General features: G+C 61.8%; 2 protein-coding genes across 5 annotated transcripts; both read right to left on the minus strand.

Moving 5' to 3' along the window:
• Positions 1-211: 211 nt before the first annotated feature.
• Positions 212-13,648, minus strand: TEDC1 (tubulin epsilon and delta complex 1). 4 transcript variants are annotated; one of them, XM_066276091.1, is made up of 9 exons: positions 12,033-13,638; positions 11,857-11,935; positions 11,313-11,515; positions 10,803-10,958; positions 9,300-9,398; positions 6,951-7,037; positions 6,423-6,590; positions 5,195-5,329; positions 215-634 (listed from the first exon to the last, which is right to left on the minus strand). In XM_066276091.1, exons 1-9 carry the CDS (start codon positions 12,177-12,179, stop codon positions 434-436), a joined length of 1,275 nt encoding a protein of 424 aa, XP_066132188.1. In that variant the 5' UTR covers positions 12,180-13,638; the 3' UTR covers positions 215-433. The 4 variants fall into 4 exon arrangements, with proteins under 4 accessions (XP_066132191.1, XP_066132188.1, XP_066132192.1 ...); XM_066276095.1 differs by lacking the exon at positions 215-634 and adding an exon at positions 3,394-4,041 and having other exon boundaries at positions 12,033-13,631; XM_066276094.1 differs by lacking the exon at positions 10,803-10,958 and having other exon boundaries at positions 212-634; positions 12,033-13,648.
• Positions 13,649-15,316: 1,668 nt separating this feature from the next.
• On the minus strand, positions 15,317-16,911 carry LOC136334131 (cysteine-rich protein 1). The gene is made up of 5 exons (XM_066273967.1): positions 16,762-16,911; positions 15,879-15,973; positions 15,751-15,808; positions 15,557-15,603; positions 15,317-15,446 (listed from the first exon to the last, which is right to left on the minus strand). The coding sequence occupies exons 1-4, from the start codon at positions 16,799-16,801 to the stop codon at positions 15,563-15,565; spliced, it is 234 nt and encodes a 77-aa protein (XP_066130064.1). The 5' UTR covers positions 16,802-16,911; the 3' UTR covers positions 15,317-15,446; positions 15,557-15,562.
• Positions 16,912-19,989: the final 3,078 nt, after the last annotated feature.

The raw sequence follows: 19,989 nt of genomic DNA on the forward strand, positions 1-19,989 counted from the left end.
ACCCGACTCCCATGTCACACCACCTGCAGAGGTGGCCTCCGGGTGGGTTAAGACCAGACGTTGAAGGAAATGCAGAAGAACCTGACCTGGACGGGGAGTTGTGTCCTAAAGAAAGACGTTCACTGTTTAAAAAAAACCAAGACACAAGAGAGCAGTGAACTCAATTAAAACAAAATGTAAGTTTCTGCTCGACAAGGGAAATCACGAACAGATGTGTGTCCAGCTGACCGAATGGAGGAGATACTTAGAACGTGCAAAGCCCAGAGGTCCCTATCTCAAGGGCTCAGAGTTCCTGCAGAGCAGTGTTTAAATAAGACTGCAGTCCCCGAAGACATCAAAAGATGTGACGGAGAGGAAGCCGGCTGACCGAGGCAAACGCATGAAGAGGCTCAGACGCAGCGATCAGAGACGGCCCCAGGGACTGGGAGCTGGCTCAGCACCAGCCTTCCTGCCACCCCTGTGAGAGGCAGGGAACACAGAGCCAGGGGCGTGACTGCACACGTGGGAGCTGGCTGCCTGCGGACTGGCCGGTGCCATCAACCTGCTTCTGCGGGGACAGTCCGAAGTCCTGCACCCACGGGCCCATGAGAGCAGGGCCTCCGGGGGTGGCTGAGAGTCGGAAACCCGGTGCCATCTGTGGAAATGGATGGTTGAAAGTGAGATTCGGGACGTTATCCTGGACAGAGCAGTGATCGGCTGTTCACAAAGTTTCAAGAATGGAGCTTTAAAACAATATTAAGCCAGGGGGTGAAGCTGTTCAGGTAGTTCAGTAGTCAGAGCATCATCCTGGCACACCAAGGTGTCACGGGTTTGATCCCTGCTCAGGGCACGTTCTAGAAGCAACCGCTTGCGTGCACAACTAAACGGAACAACTAAGTGGAAGAGCTTCTGTCTCTCTCTCTCTTCCTCTATCTTTCTCTTTCAAATCAATAGGATAAAAAATTATTTTAATACTAAGTTGGAAGAAACAGAGCGGGAAACACAAACCCTTCAGTAGTTAGAGCTCCGGTTTGCAAAGTGTGTGCCAAGGCACCCCGGGGTGCCATGGGGAGTTCTCAGGCACGAGGAGGTACTGTAGGATGTCTGAAGGAAACAAGGAGAACTCAACACGCCAGAGACTCCTGGAGACCTGACTGAGGTCAGAGTTTCAGAACCGGGTCGCCCGGCAAAGCTGCTGGCACAGCAGTTGTTGCGATAAGAAGCAGATGCCAGGCAAGTGTCGACAAGGACTGGGTGGGTGGCTCAGGTGGCTGTGTCCAAGCTGATCAAGGTTAGAAAAGGTGCGCAGAGCCCAGTAGGGTCGGACATCCTGTTGATAAAAGCGTAGCTATTTAAGAATTAAGGGTGGTTTGCTTTTGTTTTTTGTGTTTTTTTTAGTTTATGGGTTATTGCTTACTTTGTTTTTGGCTTTATTTCTCTTTGTTAATTTTTTTATTTTTTTTTTTGGACAGAAACATTGACCTGTTGCTCCACATATCTCTGCATTTATTGGTTGATTCTTTTTTTTATTATTATTATTCTTTTTTTTTTTTTTTAGAGAGGAGAGGGAGAGACAGAGAGAGAGAGAGAGAGAGAGAAGGGGGGAGGAGCAGGAAGCATCAACTCTCACATGTGCCTTGACCAGGCAAGCCCAGGGTTTCGAACCGGCGACCTCAGCATTTCCAGGTTGACGCTTTATCCGCTGCGCCACCACAGGTCAGGCTTATTGGTTGATTCTTGTATGTGCCCTGACTGGTAATCAAACCCACAACCTTGGTGTATCTGGACAAGGCTCCAACTAACTGAGCTCCCCCACAAGCTTGGCTAATTTTTTTTTTGTTTGTTTTCTTAACTGCTACTAAGTCATTAGGACCTAAATCCTTAAGTTGTTTGGCCCTAATAAACAGAACTGTTAGGTATTTATTTGGCCAAAAGGGGGCGCTGTGAAAATTGCTGAGCGACCACACCCCCCTATGAACGGCCTCCAGGTCGGACAGAGCCAGCCTCCAACACCTCAGGCCCAGAGAAGTGAAAGGGGGAGGGTGCTAGCTGCATCGTCAGGTCCCCTTCCCCCCACACACACCAGCATGTCAGGGTCTCTGGGGACCACACTGCTGTCTCCATCACATCTGGCTCTTGGTCCAGAGATCTAGAAAACCAATCTGGAAAGAGAAATATGTGCACCCCCTCCCCTCACCCCCACATTTACAGCATCTGAGACGTGGACGCAGCCACGCGTCCGTGACGGAAGAATGCCATAACCTCCTGTGGTCTGGCCACGCATGGACACATCACTCAGCCTCTAAAAGGACAGACATGCTGACAGCTGCTACAACCTTGAGGAAAATAAGCCAGACACAGGACAGGTGCGGTACAAACCACCCACATGAGGTCCCCCGGAGGACAGATCCATAGACAGACTATGGTATACGGTGGTGCCTGGGGCTGGGGGAGGGGGACATGGGGGACTTGTGCCTAACAGGAACAGAGGTTCAGTTTGGGAAGATGAGAAAGTTCTGGAAATGATGGGATGGACTCTGCCAGGGCCCGGGCATCTGCAGGATGAACCCAGGGCTCCCCAAGGCCCTGCAGTGCGCCCACCCCACCCCCAGCTCTGATGCTATCACAGAGCTCTAGCACAGCCCTGGTTACAGAAAGCAAACATTTTGACTGTTATCTGACTTCCTGTTTCCTCTTGGCCATGCTTGCTCATTTTTATTTAGCATTTAGTTTTTTTCACAATGATTCATGGTTCTGCGTTCTCCGCACCAACGTTACCAGCTACAAATGCCACAAATTCTCCCGCTAGCTGCTCTGAAGCTCCCTTGTGGTCTTTGAAAGAGCAGAGCCTCCTCGTTTGGAGAGTGGAAGTTCTCTTGGCCTTAGGAAACCATGCCTCACAGGCCCGTGTCCCAGCTCCTGCAGTGTGCAGTCCCTGCAGGCCCCACAGCACTTCCTCACAGGACACACCTGTGCAGACCAGGCCCCCACCACCACCCCCTGGCCCCCCCATGCTGGTTGCGCTGTTGCCAGGGCAGTGGGCAGGGTGTTAGCCCCAGCATCAGGCCTGTGAACTGTTGTCACCTGTAGCAGCAGGGGCTGAGGTGCCCTGGGGCTGGGGGCAATGTGACCGCCTGGGTCCTTGGAAGTGGAGGGGGGTGGGCGGTCAGGCAGGGCAGCCTGGGTGAGGACCAAGAACCTGCCACCTGCCAATTCCTGGTTTCAGCATAGCAGGGTGGTCAGTCTTCAGACCCTCAGAGTGGCAGGCCTGTTCGTGGGTGCTGACTCCTCCCAAGCCCCGCTCTCTGCCCCTGCGGCATTCGGACGAGCCTGCACCGTGGGGGCTGCCACTTCCCTCGGCTGGCCTCTCGGGCCAGTCACATCAGCCGCTGAAGTCACAGACACAGACACGTGGGGTGGACTGGGAGTATATTGGCTACAGGGCAGTTCCATAACAATGAATTCCATTTAGGTTCCTAAAAATCAAGGTCCCGAGGGCCAGTGGCCATCCTGGCCAGATGGCTGTCCACACAAAGCGGTTTCCAGGATGAGCAGGTCCCACCCAGTGGTCAGGATGGCTCTGCGCCCAGCAGGGGCGACGGCTGTGGGACCCAGACGTGACCTCACACGTTCCGAGGGTGCCAGCAGAGGGCCAGGTCCCAAGTGTCCAGGGCCACAGCTGGAGGCCGCAGGAAGGGATAAGGCCTCGAAGGAGCTGGGCTGGTGGTCTGAGTGGATCAGAGGACAGGGACAAGCCAGGAAGGTGGGCTGCAGCCCAGGGGCTCTCTGGGGACCAGCCCCACGAGGACAAGGTCACGGGTGGACTCCTGAAAGGGAGGGTGTACTGACCACAGCCTGGTCTGTCCAGGACCGGCTGAGAGCAGCTGGTGGCCCAGCATGTGAGCGGCTGATCCAGAACTGCCCCAGGCAGGCAGGAGAAGCAGAAGAGATGTCCAGGCAGGAAGGGAAGAGGCGGGCAGGAGGCCCTGGGGCTAGGAGTGGCCGCAGCTAAAGGCCCCTTCACCGTGCCAGCAGCAGATTGGGATTCGGGATTCGACTGCCCTAGAAAGAGGCAAGCCTGGCGAGCGAGTGGGGCTGAGGCCGCCCGTGCCTCCTGGTGGTGGGGGTTGTTCCAGCAGCTGGGGGCACATCCCCTGGACACAGATGGCTCTTTGTCAGGGCCGAGCCCCGCTCCTCGAGCCGCCTCAGGGACAAAGCCCCCTCTGTCCACAGCGGCGTCCCCCTCACCCCATGCACCGCCCCCACCCAGGCGCCCCCGTGCACACACCAGGTGCAGGCCGGGCCCAGGTGGCACAACGGCAGCCAGGAGGAGGGACGCAGAAACTTCCAGGGCAATGCCTGTCCCTCCAACACCCAGACGCCCCCCGCCTGGCCCAGCCTCGGCCAGCACTGCCAGGGTCCCCTTCCCATTCCCACCCCCAGGGACCTGAAACGGTAGCAGAGGGACTGCTGGAAGCCTGGCCCTGCAGAGAGGCCTCCACAGTGACTCGAGTCCTCTCGACCCTGGAAGCCCACAGCCACCTCACTGGACACGCCATGACCTCCTGTTGGCAGAACGCCCCTGCGGCCCCCGCTGCTGTTGGCCAAGGGGCTGTACTCTGTCCAAAGCAGGGAAGGCCCTGGCCTGACCAGTGGAGGCACAGTGGATAGAACATCGACGTGGGATGCTGAAGACCCAGGTTCGAAACCCCAGAGTTGCCAGCTTGAGCAAAGGCTCACCAGCTTGAGCATGGGATCATAGATATGACCCCATAGTCACTGGCTTGAGCAAGGGGTCACCAACTCAGCTGGTGACCAGTCAAGGCACATATGAGAAAGCAATCAATGAACAACTAAGGTGATGCGACGACAAGTTGATGCTTCTCATCTCTCTCCCTTCCTGTCTCTCACTAAAAAAAAAAAAAAAAAAAAAAAAAAAATTTAAAAAGCAGGGGAGGCCCCAAGACCCGTGGCCACCTGGGGTGGAATTCTCCCTCGAGGCCAGGACAGGCCACTCCAGGTGCCCTCAGCGTCTGGGCGGCGGGACGCAGATGAAGCCGGGCAGGGCCCCCGCCAGCCTGGCCAGCTGCTGCCGACACTGAGCCTGTAGCTGGCACAGCGTCTCCTCCAGGCAGGCCTCCCGACTCCTCAGCACCGCAATCACCTCAGCGGCCCGCAGGCCCGGGCCCGCCGGCGCCCCAGCCTCAGTCCTCACCAGCCGGTGGGGCCCATGGGGCTGGGCCCGGCCCCCGCCTCGCTCCCAGGCCTGCCGCAGAGCCGCCAGTTCCCGCCCCACAGCCTCCTGTGCAGCCCGCTGTGCGGCGTTCCACTCAGGCTCCCGGCTCCCAACCTGCAAGGGGAGAAGCCAGTGACTCGGGAGCCAAAAGCAGCCACCTTCTGCCCAGGACAGCGGCCTCAGGTCCCCTCAGCATGCACTGGGCCCTGACACAGGCCCCCAGGGGCCCCGCAGCCCCCACCCGTGCCCCAAGATGGGCTTCCAGCCCAGATCCCACGGCTCCCGGGGCAGCAGAAGCCAACCCCACACCAGCTCAAAGGCCCGGCGCTTCCAGGCTCTGCATCACCCCTTCTGAGCCCCTGAGAAGCAGCTGTGGGCCCCCAGGAACAGGGCGACAGCCTGACCACCCCCCACAGCCCTGCAGGACCTAAGCCCTCAGGCCCACCTCACTCATGAGGGTGGGGGTCTGGGAACAAGGCTTGGCAGCTCCCAGCAGGCCCAGTCCCTTAAGGCCCATTTAAAGCCCAGAGCTCAGACACCCAGGATACCCAACGCCAGGACACCCTCATCCACCCACCACTCCAAGGTAAGCCCGCCTCACACCACCCACTACTGAATCCAGGGGTGGGGAGCGCAGGGGAGGACTGACCCACCCACTACTGAATCTAGGGGCGGGGAGCGCAGGGTAGGACTGCCCCACCCACTACTGAATCCAGGGGTGGGGAGCGCAGGGGAAGACTGACCCAAGGGACACTGGACTGAGGACGCAGCCTGCTGAGGCCCCCTGCAATCCAGTGGTGTGGGGGGTGAGAAGAGGCTTCACCCAGGTCCCCAGGGAAGCACCTACCCTGACCCCTGGGGTTCCCAACAAGGAAACATAAAAGGACCTTGGGCAGTGACAGGTGCTCATTCCTCGTACAAAGCCCCTGGCAGACGTCAGCTGCCACCACCCCGTGCAGGTAGGGGACCCCAACAGCAAGGAGACAGCAGGGCAGCTGCAGGCCCCGCGGAGACCCTGTGCTCTTCGGGGCCCAGTGAAGGCTTTCGGGAGAAACCCAATGCCCGTGGTCTAAGATGCTTCAGAGAAGGAAGCCGGGTGCTCACCCCTCCCTGCCCAGCAGCGGGTTCAACAGGCCACGTGGACGTGGCCTGCAGGGATGAACCCCACCAGTGGTCAGCAAGCACACGCCAGCAGCTGCACCCTCACCCTGGCCTCCCAGGCCGCCCGCCGGGCCTCCACGGCCGCCCGCAGCTCCTCCTGCAGGGCCTGTAGCTCCCGTGCCACCAGCTCCAGCTCACCAGCCCTGCCCTTGCGGCGCCTGGGCAGAGCCGTGGGCTGGGAGGTCTCTGGAGGGCAGACATCCAGGACCGTGTCCTAGAGAGAGAGAGAGAGAGAGAGACCCACGTGAGGGCGGCACAGGGCACAGCACCACACACACAGCCGGCTGGACAGCTACCCTCACCCAGGCAGGCCCGGGGGCCAGGGCACGGAGGCCAGTCTTCAGGCCCCTGGGAAGTCTGGGCCCCCCACCACGGGAGCTAGCTGAGGCGGGGACCACTAGACATCTGGGAGGAGGCCCAGGCTCAGCGCCCCCGGCATGGGTGCAAAGCTGGCTCAGGCCAGGCTGGTGTGTGGCCTCTGACTCCCCACCCCTGCCTCAGGGCTGCTGTGGTCCAGGCCGGGGAAGGGACGGTGGGAAGGGCGGGAGAGGGAGGCGGTCGCGGGCATCCTGACCATCCACTGCCAGAAGACCAGCTCCCGGCACCGCCACGCGAGGGCGGCCTCCAGGCGGGCGTTCTCGCTCTCCAGCCTCCGCAGCAGCTGCAACGCACACCGCAAAGCAGGCCGTCAGAACCCCAAGGAGCCTCAGGCCCCAGGACTGAGACCCCACCCGCTGGTCCCACCCTTCCTCCGACCCCTGTGCCCAGTCACCCCGCCCAGCGCTGGCCCAGCCCCAACAGCGAGTACGTGGGGTCAGTGGTTAGTCCAGGTGCCCCCTGGACTTGGGGGGATGAAACATGGAGGCTGCCAGGCTCGGGGGGAGGGGAACCCCAAGCCAGGGCAGAGGCGTGCAGTACGCAGACGGGCAGTGATGGAGGGCCCTTCAAGCCCCTGCGCGGCTCTCAGCCCGCCACAGCCCGCCACAGCCCTGCCCGGCACGGACAGCTGGTGCCCACAGACCCTGCGCCCCAAGGGCCCCACACCCTCGGTCCCTGCACGAGCCCACATGCACCCAGGAGGCCCAGAACTGGCTGAGAGACCACCACAAGCTGCACCTCCAGCCAGTGGCCAGTGGCACGGTCCACCTAAAGGCCCACCACGAGCTGGGGAGCAGCCGTTCAACCCCCACCCCCACTGGGCATCCCCAGGCCAGGCGCCTGCGACAGCTCCTCTCTGAACAAACAGCTGGTACCAGCCATGCCCACCACGGGCATGGCGCCCTCTAAAATATGGAGGTGCTGAACCAGGAGCAGGTTCTCGGGCTGGGACAAATATCCAGAAGGCGGGAGCCGCCCGTCAGTCAAACAGGAGCTCTGCCAGGGTGCCACTCACAGAGGGCCAGTGCACTCACCCTACACTACCTCCTCACGTGACCCAGGGTCTCCCCATGCCAGGCAAGGCCCCCTGCTCTGCTCCCCAGTCCCATCCTGCCCTGACCCCAAAAACACCCCCAGAGTGCTGGCCAAGTAGCCAGGGGCCTTCCTGCCGTGGCCGAAACCTGGTCAGGGGCCCGGGTGGGGGTGGCCCGGCCCAGCCCATCGCCAGTGCAGAATGGAGGCGGGCCTGCGGTGAGAACCGGCCTGCAGCCCAGGGAGCACGCGGCCTGCCGGGGCTGAGGGAGGCAGGGCGTGCGTGCGGCCCACACGCTCACATCACAGGTACACACACACACACACGTGTACACCACACTGGCCACTGGCCACTGAGAACAGGTGGAGGGCAGGCACTATGAAGCAGAAGGCAATAAGCCCCTTTTTCCCCTCAGACTGGGACAGGGAGGGGGGCCCGGAGGTTTGAGGAAAAGACTACAGCCCCGCCAGCAACCAAGGACACTGCCCAGCCACCCCCGCAGCACACCTGGCTGCTGACAGCGACCATGGGTCATTCCAGAAGCCTCTGGAACCCAGCCCAGGAGCGCAGGCCCTGCTGGTAGGTGGTCCAGGCTCCCACCAGCTCCCCATCCGGAAACTGTGGGAGGAAGCCAGCCACGGCTTCTGGCCCCCTGGCCCCCCTGTCTGCAGTCCTGAGGCGCCTCCAGGAGGACGGGAGCTTCCCCCGCCCACCTCTGCTCACCACCCCAGAGGCCGGGGCCCGGGCAGCACCAGGCCGGAGCTGGCACAGCCCTGAGACTCTGCTCCAACCTGGGGATGCGGGACAGCAAGCCAGGACCTCTGTTCCCTTCAAAGGGAACAGAGCCAAGAGTACCGCAGGACACCCAAATGCTGCCTCACCACCTCGAGGGCCCAGCTCAGCCCTGCCCAGTGGGGCCCAGCGAGGCACCGGCCAGGGACGCAGGCTCAGCAGGCATCCTTGCCCAGGCACCCGACCTCACAGAGGAAGGCAGACCCCCCCCCTTGGGAACTGGAAAATGCTGGGACAGGAAGCAGGGGTCACAGCAGCCTCCGCACCCCTACCTGGCCAAGCACCCCCGGGCCCAGGCAGTGCCAGCCTCACACTCTGGACAGGCCGGAACCCGGCCCTCACGTGATGGCCAGCCCAGCCCTGAGCCTGTCAGAATGCAGGGCACGCTGGCGGGAGGGATCCCCATCACCAGGTGGGAGGGATCCCCATCACCAGGTAACACCCACAAGAGCTCAAGGTGCCAACACCATCAGCTAGGACAGTGCAGGGGTCTTCTAAGGAAGACCAGCACCCTCTTGGGGCCCTGCCCATGCCAGCCACCTGTGTGTACACAGCAGCCAGTCTGCATTCCTGCAGCGCCGGACATTATAGGGGGCCTGGGAGAGGCCTGAGGACATGCCTGTCCCCCACCCCAGCAAGATGGTAAACCAGGCAGACAGGAATAGCTCCAAGCCTGGGCCCCCCTCCAGGCCTCTCCCACCTCGGCCAACGAGCCCTCACCTGCCGGCCGCCCTCCGGGTCCCTGAGCAGCTCCGTTTCGGCAACAGAGAGGTGTCCAAGGCTGCGATCACTGTGGCAGCCACGAGTATACGAGTGGATCTGAAATGGACAGCACAGAGCCAGGCTGAGCAGAGGTATCTCACAGAGGAGGTAACGGGCTTGGAGAGGGCACACCTGGCCAAGGCAGTCCAGCGCAGGGCAGTCCTCAGTGCACTGGGGACCGGCACAGAGCCTGCCAAAAGGCCCCTGCAGCTGGAAGGGTCTGTGTTCTCCACCATGGCCTCTCTGTCCCACCCCGCTCCCGGGGTGTGGTGGGTGTGGAGAGGGGCACCCCTGCTTCCTTCTCCCCTCAACTCATCAAGTGCTTGGACCACGTGGTGAGAGAAACAGCCTATGGACAGGCTCAGTGGTCTAGTGGGGCTGATTGTGGGACACAGAGTGACCTGTCTGGGCCTGGGGGGGCAGAGAGGACTCCCCAGCCAGGTGAGGCCTGAATGTGGTACACAGGTTAACGGAACCATGTTCCACGCAGCAGAAATAGCTAGAGCAGAGGCCAGGAAGAGGAAGTAAGGGGTTCCACAAAAGACTAGATCATCGAAAGACCCTCGGCCCTGGCCGGTTGGCTCAGTGGTGGAGCGTCGGCCTGGCGTGCAGGAGACCCGGGTTTGATTCCCAGCCAGGGCACACAGGAGAAGCGCCCATCTGCTTCTCCACCCCTCCCTCTCTCTCCTTCCTCTCTGTCTCTCTCTTCCCCTCCCGCAGCCGAGGCTCCATTGGAGCAAAGATGGCCCGGGCGCTGAGGATGGCTCTGTGGCCTCTGCCTCAGGTGCTAGAATGGCTCTGAATACAACAGAGTGATGCCCCAGAGGGGCAGAGCATCACCCCCTGGTGGGCATACCGGGTGGATCCCGGTCGGGCGCATGCGGGAGTCTGTCTGACTGCCTCCCCGTTTCCAGCTTCGAAAAAATACAAAAAGAAAAAGAAAAAGAAAAAAAAAGAAAGACCCTCTGCTGGGGGTGGTGATACAGACTGGGAGACACCTGTGCCCACCAGCTAAGCCCTATCAGCCTTCAGGAACCTCCAGGAGCTGCCCACTGCCCACCTGCCCACACCCAGGGCAAGTAAGAGGAGGGGGTGCCCAGACAGTGACTCCCCCAGGACCTGGAGCCCATTCCATTGCTCAGTGACACAGAATCTGAGACCTCTGGTGACCTCTGGGGACAGAATGGCCAAGTACAATGGTTCCTTGCCCCAGAAATGCCCAGCTCCATCTGCCTCAGGCCCCTTCCCGAATCATGTGGAGCCCTGGGGTCAGGCTCCCTGCCATACAGTGCCCAACCAGTCAGCCCCCAGCCAGGCCTGGGAGATCCACATCCAGCCAAAAACCAAGGCCCCAGCCTGTGCAGGGCCCCGCCGGACAGGCCATGGCAGCACAAGGCAGCCAGTCGGCCTGAAGCTCATAAAGTAACTTCCCTGGGGTGGACGGTTCTCCAGTGGCACTACCTTGCCCAGGAGGGCGCACTGCTCCTGCTGACTGGCCATCAGGTTTCGCCACCGGAACTGAAGCTTTCCCATCAGCCACTGCACGTGGCGGACATCCACAGGGTCACCTGCTTCCACTGTCGGCGCGGGCTGGCCAGGGCTGGCCAGGGCCCCACACTGGAGAGGAAGCAAGGGTCAGGCCCTGCTCCAACCCTGCAGTGGAGACCCCAGAAGGGGAAAGAGAAAGGAGGCCCCTGAGCGTGAGAGCAGTGGGGTCACCAGGCTGCCAGAGGAAGAGTTGGAGAGCCTGTGGACACACATACGCCCCCTCCTCTAAAAGAGAGGCGGGGAGAGGTGGGGCCCTAGGAGACCAGGACAGGGAGGCCAGTGGAGGCCCAGCCTCCCTGTTCTCACCAGGATGACAACACAGACCCCCACAAGGCTGGCCCAGGCCTGTCCTCGCGGATCTGGCAGGCCACATCCAAGGTTTCGGCCACGGGTGGGACCTGCTCACCCTAATCCCGTACCCACCTCACACACAGGCATCTCGTCGCCCAGCCGTATGCGGGTCTGAGCCAGCAGCCGCTCGAGCAGGGGCTCCTGGGCCAGGAGCCAGGCAAGAGCCAGGAGCAGCTCACGGCTGCCCTGGGAGCCATCCTCGGCGAGCTGAGCCAGCCCCCGCCGGGGGTAGCCCTGGGAGAGCAGCACTGACTTCACCCAGCCAGCTTGGGCCTCTGGGGGCAGAAGATGGCCAGCTCAGAGGACAGCCCATTACAAGTGACACCATTCAAACCCAAGGGATTCCCCACGACCACCAACTCTAAGCAGGGGCCCAGGGGGTTGGGACTTAACCACCAAGATGAAGCGGACAGGGGCGGGGCTTTATGGGGTGGGCGGGGCCAGAGCCTATGAGGGCGGGGCTTGCGGAAAGTCGGGCTGATGGGGGTGGCGCTCGCGTGGGTGGGCGATCCTCCCGGAGGGGCTTTTACCGAGGGCAGGGGGTTACCGGAGCGTGCGGGATCAGCGATTAGGCCAGGGGGTGGTGCAGAGCTCACCGGGTGGGGGCGGGGCTTACCCGGGGTGGGCGTGGCCGAGGCGCTGTCAGCCAGCAGCTGCGAGAGCACACGGAAGAGCAGCTGCCAGAGCGCGGAGGCCTGCGGGGATACGAAGATGGCGGTAAGAAGGGCCGGCTGCTTCCCTGCGTCCCTCCGGGGCCCCCCTAGGCTTGGCCGCCTTCCCCACGGGCCTCACCGCCTCTGGACGGTCGAACTTGGCGCGGCGGAAGGTCTCGGGGCTGGGTCCAGCGGGCAACGTCCGACTCAGCGCGGCGATGGCCTCGGGCAGGGCCCCAGCCGCGTCTGCCGGGTCCACCCGGAGCCGTCGCCGCCCCCGCCCCATGCAGGCAGCACCGACCTCGTTCAACCGCGCGCCACCACGGGCGTGTCCCCGCCTCCGATCCCCGTGCGGGTACCGCCTCTGCTGAGCCCGCGCCCAGTCCCCGCGCGGACCGGGCCACGCCCCCGATTCCGGCCCAATGAGCGGTGCCCTCGGCGTTTGATAGCATAGGGTCCTGTCCGCTGCGGAGGCACTTCCGGCCTAGTCCGAACCAATCGGCGTTAAGAGCTCCGCGGGTCTGTTCTGTGCAGCCCAGTTGCGGGGACACCCAACGCCGCTGTCCAGAACCCACGAACCAGCGCCAATTACACCCTGGTACCAAACAGTAGGCTAGCCACCGCCAGAGGGTCTGCGGAGCGCTCGGGGAGCCCCTGCGGCCGGGAGGGTCTCACAATGGAGCATCAACGACCCCACCCGCGACTCTTCGCCTCCGCGACGCCCTTTCAGGCCCGGGCGCCAGGGGGCACCCGGACCCCGCAGCGCACACCGGGACCGGGACGCTGTGGCTACCACGGGGCACCGGGGATGTTCCCCGACTGCTCAGCCTTGGCGCGCGCGGGCGGAGTCTCCTCCGGGAAGGCCAGCGACTCTTCTCCACCCAGACCTACATGAACAGACTTCCCGACCCTCTCCATCCTGTCCCACCAGCCAGCCCTCCGCAGCCTTCTCTCTGTCCTGCGCCTTAAGCCACTTTCTCCCGCCATTGAAAACAGTCTTTGAAGGAACATCTAGAAAGCGGTTTGTAGGCTCTTTCAGAGTTGACCCTGCAATGTTTACCCTACGGTGTCAGCCCGATAACCTATGAGAACTTTGTTCATATACACGAAAGCGCACAGCAGCTTGGTTCATGACCGCCCAAAACGAAATAACGCGAGGCTGCCGGATGTGCAGTAGTAAGCCCATCCAGTGGGGCTGCGGTCAGCGCAGCCACGCACCACTGACACGTGCTGCTGTGTGGGTGCAGCTCAGACAGGCAAGAAGTTTGTCTGCATACTTAATCTTTGAGATATCCAGAAAAGCAAATGTGTGGAGACAGAAAGCCAGGAGCTGTGGTCTGTGAAGAGTCCGTTTTTGGGCATGAGGGAACTTGAGTGGGTGCTGAGAATGGAACTGAACTGTGGCTGCAGAAATCTGTGAGCTGGTCACCATCCTTGAATGTGCACAGGTGAAGTGTGTGGTATGTAAACTATATATATCTCAAAGTTTTAGAGATAACAGCGTGGGAGGGGGAGAGCAGGAGAGGGAAAGAGAAAAAGAGAGAGAAGGAAGAAGTCAGTTCCGGACCCCAGCCCACCCCAGCCTCAGCCAAGCCCACCCAGAAGTGCCGTGACGCCTGACCTCATCTTCCTCCCAGTCCTCACCTTTGCTCTCCTGCCTCTCTCTCAGGCACAGCCAGCTCTTCACCCTCTGTGTCCCCCATAACCAACCTCCTTTCCCCAGCCTGCAGTGCAGGTGCTCCTGGGTCCCCTGTCCCAGCACCCCACTTCTAGTAGCTATTTCTCGTGTCCATGCCCCTCCCTGAGCCACAATGGCCACCCCCACTGGCACATCCTACTCACCAGCATGGGGGCATTGCTGCCTGCTCCCCCGGCCCCCACCTTCACTCCCCTCCCTAGTCCGCCTTCAGCTTAGGCTGGGCCCAGCATGGGCATCCAATCTGACCCCATCTGCTGGCTCCGCAGCAGCCCAGAGGTCTTTGTGGCCACCCTCCCTGCCGTCTTCAGAATCAAGACCACTTTCCTTACCCCAGCCAGCGTTCCCCATGTTGAGTCTGGGATCCTGTCCAGCTGGCCTTGGCACCTGCTGGGCCTTCCTCCTGAAGTACTTTTCTCCCTACCTGAGGCCCCACTCTTCCTGCGGACCAGCTCTCTTTGCACTTACCCCACGTTGTCCCCTCAGGGTGGGGGAACCTCTGCTGCCTGCCATTCAGTGCTGCCCGTTCCACCAGGTCAGGGCGGGGTTTTCTGTGCATCTGCTGACCACTGTATCCCACCACTGCCCACTGAGAAACCCAGCCTCACCTTAGCATCTCTGCACCCTCCACCTCACCCTCACCCCATCGGTACCAGAAGGAACTCCAGCTCCAACCTCATGGAATTCAGTGAGTCACCCCATCTTTCACACACACTACACACACACCCAACACTACACACTGCCCTTCAGCACCCCCACAGCCTGTGTGGCCCAGGATTGCAGAACCCCCACCAAAGCCTTGGGGCAGGGCCAAGGCCACATGCCAAGCTGACATCACCCCTCTGGGCTCTTTAGATCAGCAGAGACCTGATGCTGGAAGGGGTAGCATCTGCCAGGCCGCAATGTGATGGCCGGTGGGAGAGGTGGGGAGGGCTCTGAGGAAAGCCAAGTCTGCAGCTGCTGCCCAAATCGACATGGGAGTTCCCAGAGAGCCCCCAGCGCAGCCACACAGAGTGTCCTCAAACGCCCCATTTGGGCAACAGGCCACTGGATAGTCCCTGGGCACAGGGTGAGGACCATGAGGGGTGGTGGTGTCCACGTGGACACCCCTGCTGAAGCACAGCTGGTCAGGTCGGTGGGATGGGGTGAGGATGGGGACACGGTTAGGGCAGCAGGAAGTGGAGAGGGCAGGGGAGAACCCCCCACACTCAACTCCCCCAAAGCTCAAAAAATGGGACCAGTCGCCTGACCTGTGGTGGCGCAGTGGGTAAAGCATCGACCTGGAATGCTGAGGTCGCCGGTTTGAAACCCTGGGCTTGCCTGGTCAAGGCACATATGGGAGTTGATGCTTCCAGCTCCTCCCTCCTCTCTCTCTCTCTCTCTGTCTCTCTCTCTGTCTCTCCCTCTCCTCTCTAAAATGAATAAGTAAATTTAAAAAATGGGACCAGCATGAGACTAGCTGATTCACTCTACGGCTGGTCCTCCTTCTCCCGCCCTGGTGGCCTGGTGTTCTGCTGACTGGTCGGCCTTCCCCTCACCAAATGGGACTGGGGCACCTTCGGGCCTGGGAGCTGGAGAGGTAAGCCTCCATAGGGGTGTCCAGGGTGGCCAAGCCACTTCCACGCAGAGGGGACCCACCCCCCAGGGTGTAGGGTCCAGCATCAGGACACCCCCTGCTGCTCCCCTCAGCCACCCCCTAGCTACAGACACGCACACACAGGCAGGTCTTCCCAGCATTGGGTTTATTGAGGCCATGGGTTCCACACAGGGGAGGAGCCCAGGGGCCTGGAGTTAAGGCTGGGGTGAGCCTGGAGGGGCAGTAGTCCAGTGGGCAGCCAGGGATGGGGTCTCCACAACCTGCACAGAGAGACAGGGACAGAGGTAAGTGCCGGTGTCCCTCAGGACTTGGGTGAGGTGAGGAGCCTGTCCTCAGGGGTGGCTGGGCTGGGGAACAAGGTGGGATGTACCTGGGTCTACTTGAAAGTGTGACTCTCAGCTCCACCTCGCCCAAAACCTACAGAGGAAATAAGAGGGCAGGTGAGGGGTGCCAGGGACTGTGGGGTGCTGGGTGGGCTAGAGGGCAGGTGAGGGGTGGCCAGGGACTGTGGGGTGCTGGGTGGGCTGTGACGTGGTGGTCTGGGTGGGGCTACGGGGAGCATACCTTTGGGCCCAAACATGGCGGCGTAGCAGGGGTGATTGCAATAGGGCTTGCCTTCATGCTGCAGAGAGAGGGTCCATGAGGGGGTGTCCCCCAGCACCCCCCCCTGCTGCCAACCAGGCCCCACCTACCTCGGCATGGCCCCCTGAGGTCAGCGTCTTCCCGCACTTCTCACACTTCAGGCATGGCCGGTGCCAGTCCTTCCCCAGAGAGGTCACCCGCTCAGCTGCAGAGGTGCAGACAGACTGCCGTGAGACACTGCTCTGGGAACAGGGCACACCCACCTACTCCCACGCCCACGTTCTCCTGCTGCCTCTGCCCACCCATGCCCGGTGGCCCCCCAAAGTCTCAGATAGCCTTTGGACCAGCAGTTCCCTAGTCAATCCATCCAAAGAAAACGAGAGGGCGCTAACCACAAACCCTGGGCTGAGGGCTGGGGTGGGGTCAGGACTCCAACTCTGCACCAGTCACGCGGCGGGACCGCAGGGCGCCCTCTCAGTGGCGGGAGAGGGGGTACTTCCCACTTCCTCCTGGGCCTCCCACCGGGGTAACCTGGGGCGCGAAGCAGGAAGGCAGCTCTGAAACCAGAGAGCGCCTAGGATAGCGCCCCGGGCGCCGGTTTCCGCGTTCGTTTTTATTTAGCGCTGGGAGGGGCAGCGGGAGCCCCGTGTTCTTCCTGCTTCGTGGGGTCCCCGCCCAGGGCGCGCCCAGGAGGAGAAGGCGGGAGAGACCGGGACTTAGAGACGGGAGATCCAGCGACGAGGAGACCAAGATACAGGAGACCCAGAGGTGGGGAGACAGAGTCACCTCACGCAGGGGTCCCGACCCATACACCCAGGTGGCCGTGGACTGGGCTGAAGTGTCCGCTACTGGGGCGGTTTCTGCGGGTCCCCAGAAGCCCTCACCCCCAGAGCGGCCCCGGCCAGGTCGCCTCAGGGTCACGCTTCCGCGTGGGGGTCTCGGTGCACTGCGGTTCGGCCTGAGATGGGGCGGCGTGGGCGGGGGCGTGCTCACCGAAGTACACCTCCTTGTCGCACTTGGGGCACTTGGGCATGGTGGCGCTGGGTCGGGTGCGGACGTCCGAGCAGAAGCAGACTGGAGCACTGGACTGGGTGGGTCCCGTTGGGTGTGCGCCTTTCAGAGAATCTAGGACCCCGCCTCTAAGAGGCCCGCCCCTCGCGCCCCGCCCCCCCTTCCCCCCATTCTGGACTTGACCCGGGAACCTTGGCTCCAGATCAGGAGGTCGAGAAAGGTCATCTGGGTTCCAACCAGCCTTCGGGCAGGCCCTGAACCTAGCCGACCAGTAGGCAGAGGCTGGGTGTGTGCAGAGGACCCGTGGAGAGACTCACTGAATGGTGGGGCTGCCCCAGGAAGGGGGGGGGTCAGCCCCACCCCTCGCCCAGGACTGCAGAGTCCCCGGGGTCCAGGAGCAGGGGGGCGCATTCTACCCTCACCCCTTGCCTGCCCACGGCACCTGCTCGAGCACCCTGGGGACAGGCTGGAATAGGGGAGAGGACAAGTCACCTCTAAAACGCAAATAGATGTAAACAGCCTGTGACAACACCCTACACACTTGAACCCCACCAACTTCCGGGTAGAGGGTTGGGGACACCTGTAAGGGGAGTTTAAGCATTGTAGCTCCCCCAAGAATTCCCCTCAGGCCTTCATCACACGCAAGACCAGCCTGCCCCCGCAAAACATCCCAGCCTCTCTGAGGCCCCCAACCCTCACGGCCTGGGAAGTCCATCTGGCCGCAGTGGGAACTTCCCTGGCCCGGGAAACTCGGAAAAAGGAACTCCAGACCCGGCTCCCCCTCCCTCTGAGAGAACAGAGATGGCTGGGGGCTGGCGGGGGGGGGGGGGGGGGGGGGGGGAGGATGGTGGGGTTGCTGTACCCAGGCTGCCTCCAGAGGCTGGGACAGAGGAATGTCCTTATCTCTGAGGAAGCACCTAGCCGGGCGGGTGCGGTCCCAGTTCTCTGCCCTGGACAGCGGCTGACCCGCACCTCCCAGTGCCAGGCAGAGACCTTGGGACTCACCCGCCTCCGGAATGGGGTGGGCCCAATGGGCTGGCGCTAGGCTGGCTGCAGGGTCCTTGGCCATCCTTTCATGGTCAGAGGGAGGGTGCAGGTGGGGGAGAGTGGGAAAGCCCCCACACACCCTCGAGAAATCCCTGCCCTGTAGGGGAATGGCCTGACCTAACCTTCTTCCACCCTGATCACTCTCCCGCAGGCCCCGCCCTCTCTGCTGGGGGAAGGGGCTGTCAGACCGTCCTACCTCCGCTCGGAGAGCTCCTGTGCCACACCCAGTTTCTGGGCTGGCTGGCCAGCCCTCCCTCCCTCCTGCTTTTTCTCCCCTCGGACCAGGGTCCCTCCCTGCAGTTAGCAGCGTCCTCATCTCCCCTCAACACACCCATCTCAAGAAATACATCATCTCCGGGCTGGTCCAGGCCTCATCACCATGGGGAGGACTGGAGACCATCTTCCCACAGGACCTTTAGGCTCTGTGCCTCCCCACGCAGAAGTTCAGCCCTGGCAGCACTCGCCTGCCCCTACCTCACCCTCCCTGGAGCCCACCTGTCCGCCCCCACCACCCAAGCCCTGCAGCCTGGCCCTGAGACACAGGAGGGAAGCTATGAAGCTATGGGCACCTCCATCTCAACACCCCCACTGACCCCAGGCCAGCTTGGGGGGAGGGGGGGTGCTCCCAGGTCACGCCCCAAAGTCTTCTGTCGGTGAAGGTGCCACATTAGACTCCACACCCTCGTAGCCTGCTCCCCACACCTCTCTCCGGTTGCTCCCTCCTCACTGGGCCCCTCTGCCGCCACAGTTCTGTTTCCATGGGGGGCCCTGCCAGCCCCGCCTCCTGGGACCCCTCAATGGCTAGCTGCCCACTGCCCTAGGGAGTGGAGCACATGTCCTGCACCCTGTGGAACCCCCAGTCTCCTGCCCCCTCACACAAGCCTGCTCCCGCCTGGGAGTCTTGACAACCACCGTCATACCTGAACTACTGCCCCCTCTGCTGGCATTTGGACACCTAGCTATGGTTTCTGGAGCAAAAGCCACCAGCCTGAGCCTTTCCCCCATGAGCCCCACCTCCCACCCCCTGCCATCGGTGTCTCCCCGGCTTTCGCCTGATGCAGCTGACCCCAAGCAGTAGGGTCGGTCCTGACTTCCTTCATCTTCGGGCTCCATGATCTGGGAATAGGAGAAGTGAGAGGTTAGTGGTGGTGGGCCACAGGGCAGGGCCCAGGACAGGGTAGGGGGGCTGTCTGTCACAGGACCACACGCGCTGCACACACCACTGGCAGTTCCCAGGGACATCTGCCCCTGGTGGGTGTAGCTGTCAGAGAGGCCTTGGGCTCTAGGGCAGGACTTGTCTCCAGAGGGGTCAGTCAGCGAGTGACAAGGTGCCTGGACGAGCACGCCTGTATGTGTCCTGTGACTGTAGGTGTACCTGCATGTGGGGACAGCCATCTGGGTTTTCTGGGGGTGTCCTCAGAGCACGTGGCTTCCCGTGTTTCTGTTCAGCCCACACGGGAGCGCAGACAGATGGGGCAGTGAGCCAGCGCCTGCCCTCCCCTCCACCCACCCTCCTCTCCTTTGCGACTCCAACCTCGCCCTGCAGGGGAGCGCTCCCACCCCGAAAGACCTAGATGATGAGCTCTTAGCTTTCTCTGCTGTTATTGCATGTTGCCATGGTCATAGGGCGGGAAGAGGGAAGATGCCAAGGGGTGCCAAGTGCCATGGGCCTCACCCTGCGGTTGGTACACAGCATGGTTTTTCCATACACTCCTCTCTCTCTCTCTCTCTCTCTCTCTGTCTCTCTGTCTTAGAGACACATACACTCACTGACACACACACACACTCCCTCAAACCCTCCCAAAGCTTCAACCGCAGACTGATGAGCCCCTCCCACTCCCCTGAGCCCCCATCCATCCCACTTGCCCATGGGGTGGGGACCCTGTATCAGTTGCAGCTCCCCAGTTCCCAAGGTCCATGGGTAAACAGCTCCTGCTCCCCCCCAGACTCTATGCCCAGGCACCCCATCTGAGGCTTGGCCCAACATCGTCTCCCAGACAGGGACCCTCCTATGTGCAAAGCCTCCTGCTTTCATCAGTGCACCTGGCCCAGGGTGCCCTTGTGGGGGGTGGGCACTGACCTGGCCCAGGGTGCACCTGACTCTGGACCACCAATCAGGCCAATTCAGGGCCTCTGTCTGGCCCTCCACTCCTGAGCCCACTC

This window comes from Saccopteryx bilineata, chromosome 4, assembly GCF_036850765.1.
Source record: "Saccopteryx bilineata isolate mSacBil1 chromosome 4, mSacBil1_pri_phased_curated, whole genome shotgun sequence".
Classification (NCBI taxonomy): Eukaryota; Metazoa; Chordata; class Mammalia; order Chiroptera; family Emballonuridae; genus Saccopteryx; species Saccopteryx bilineata.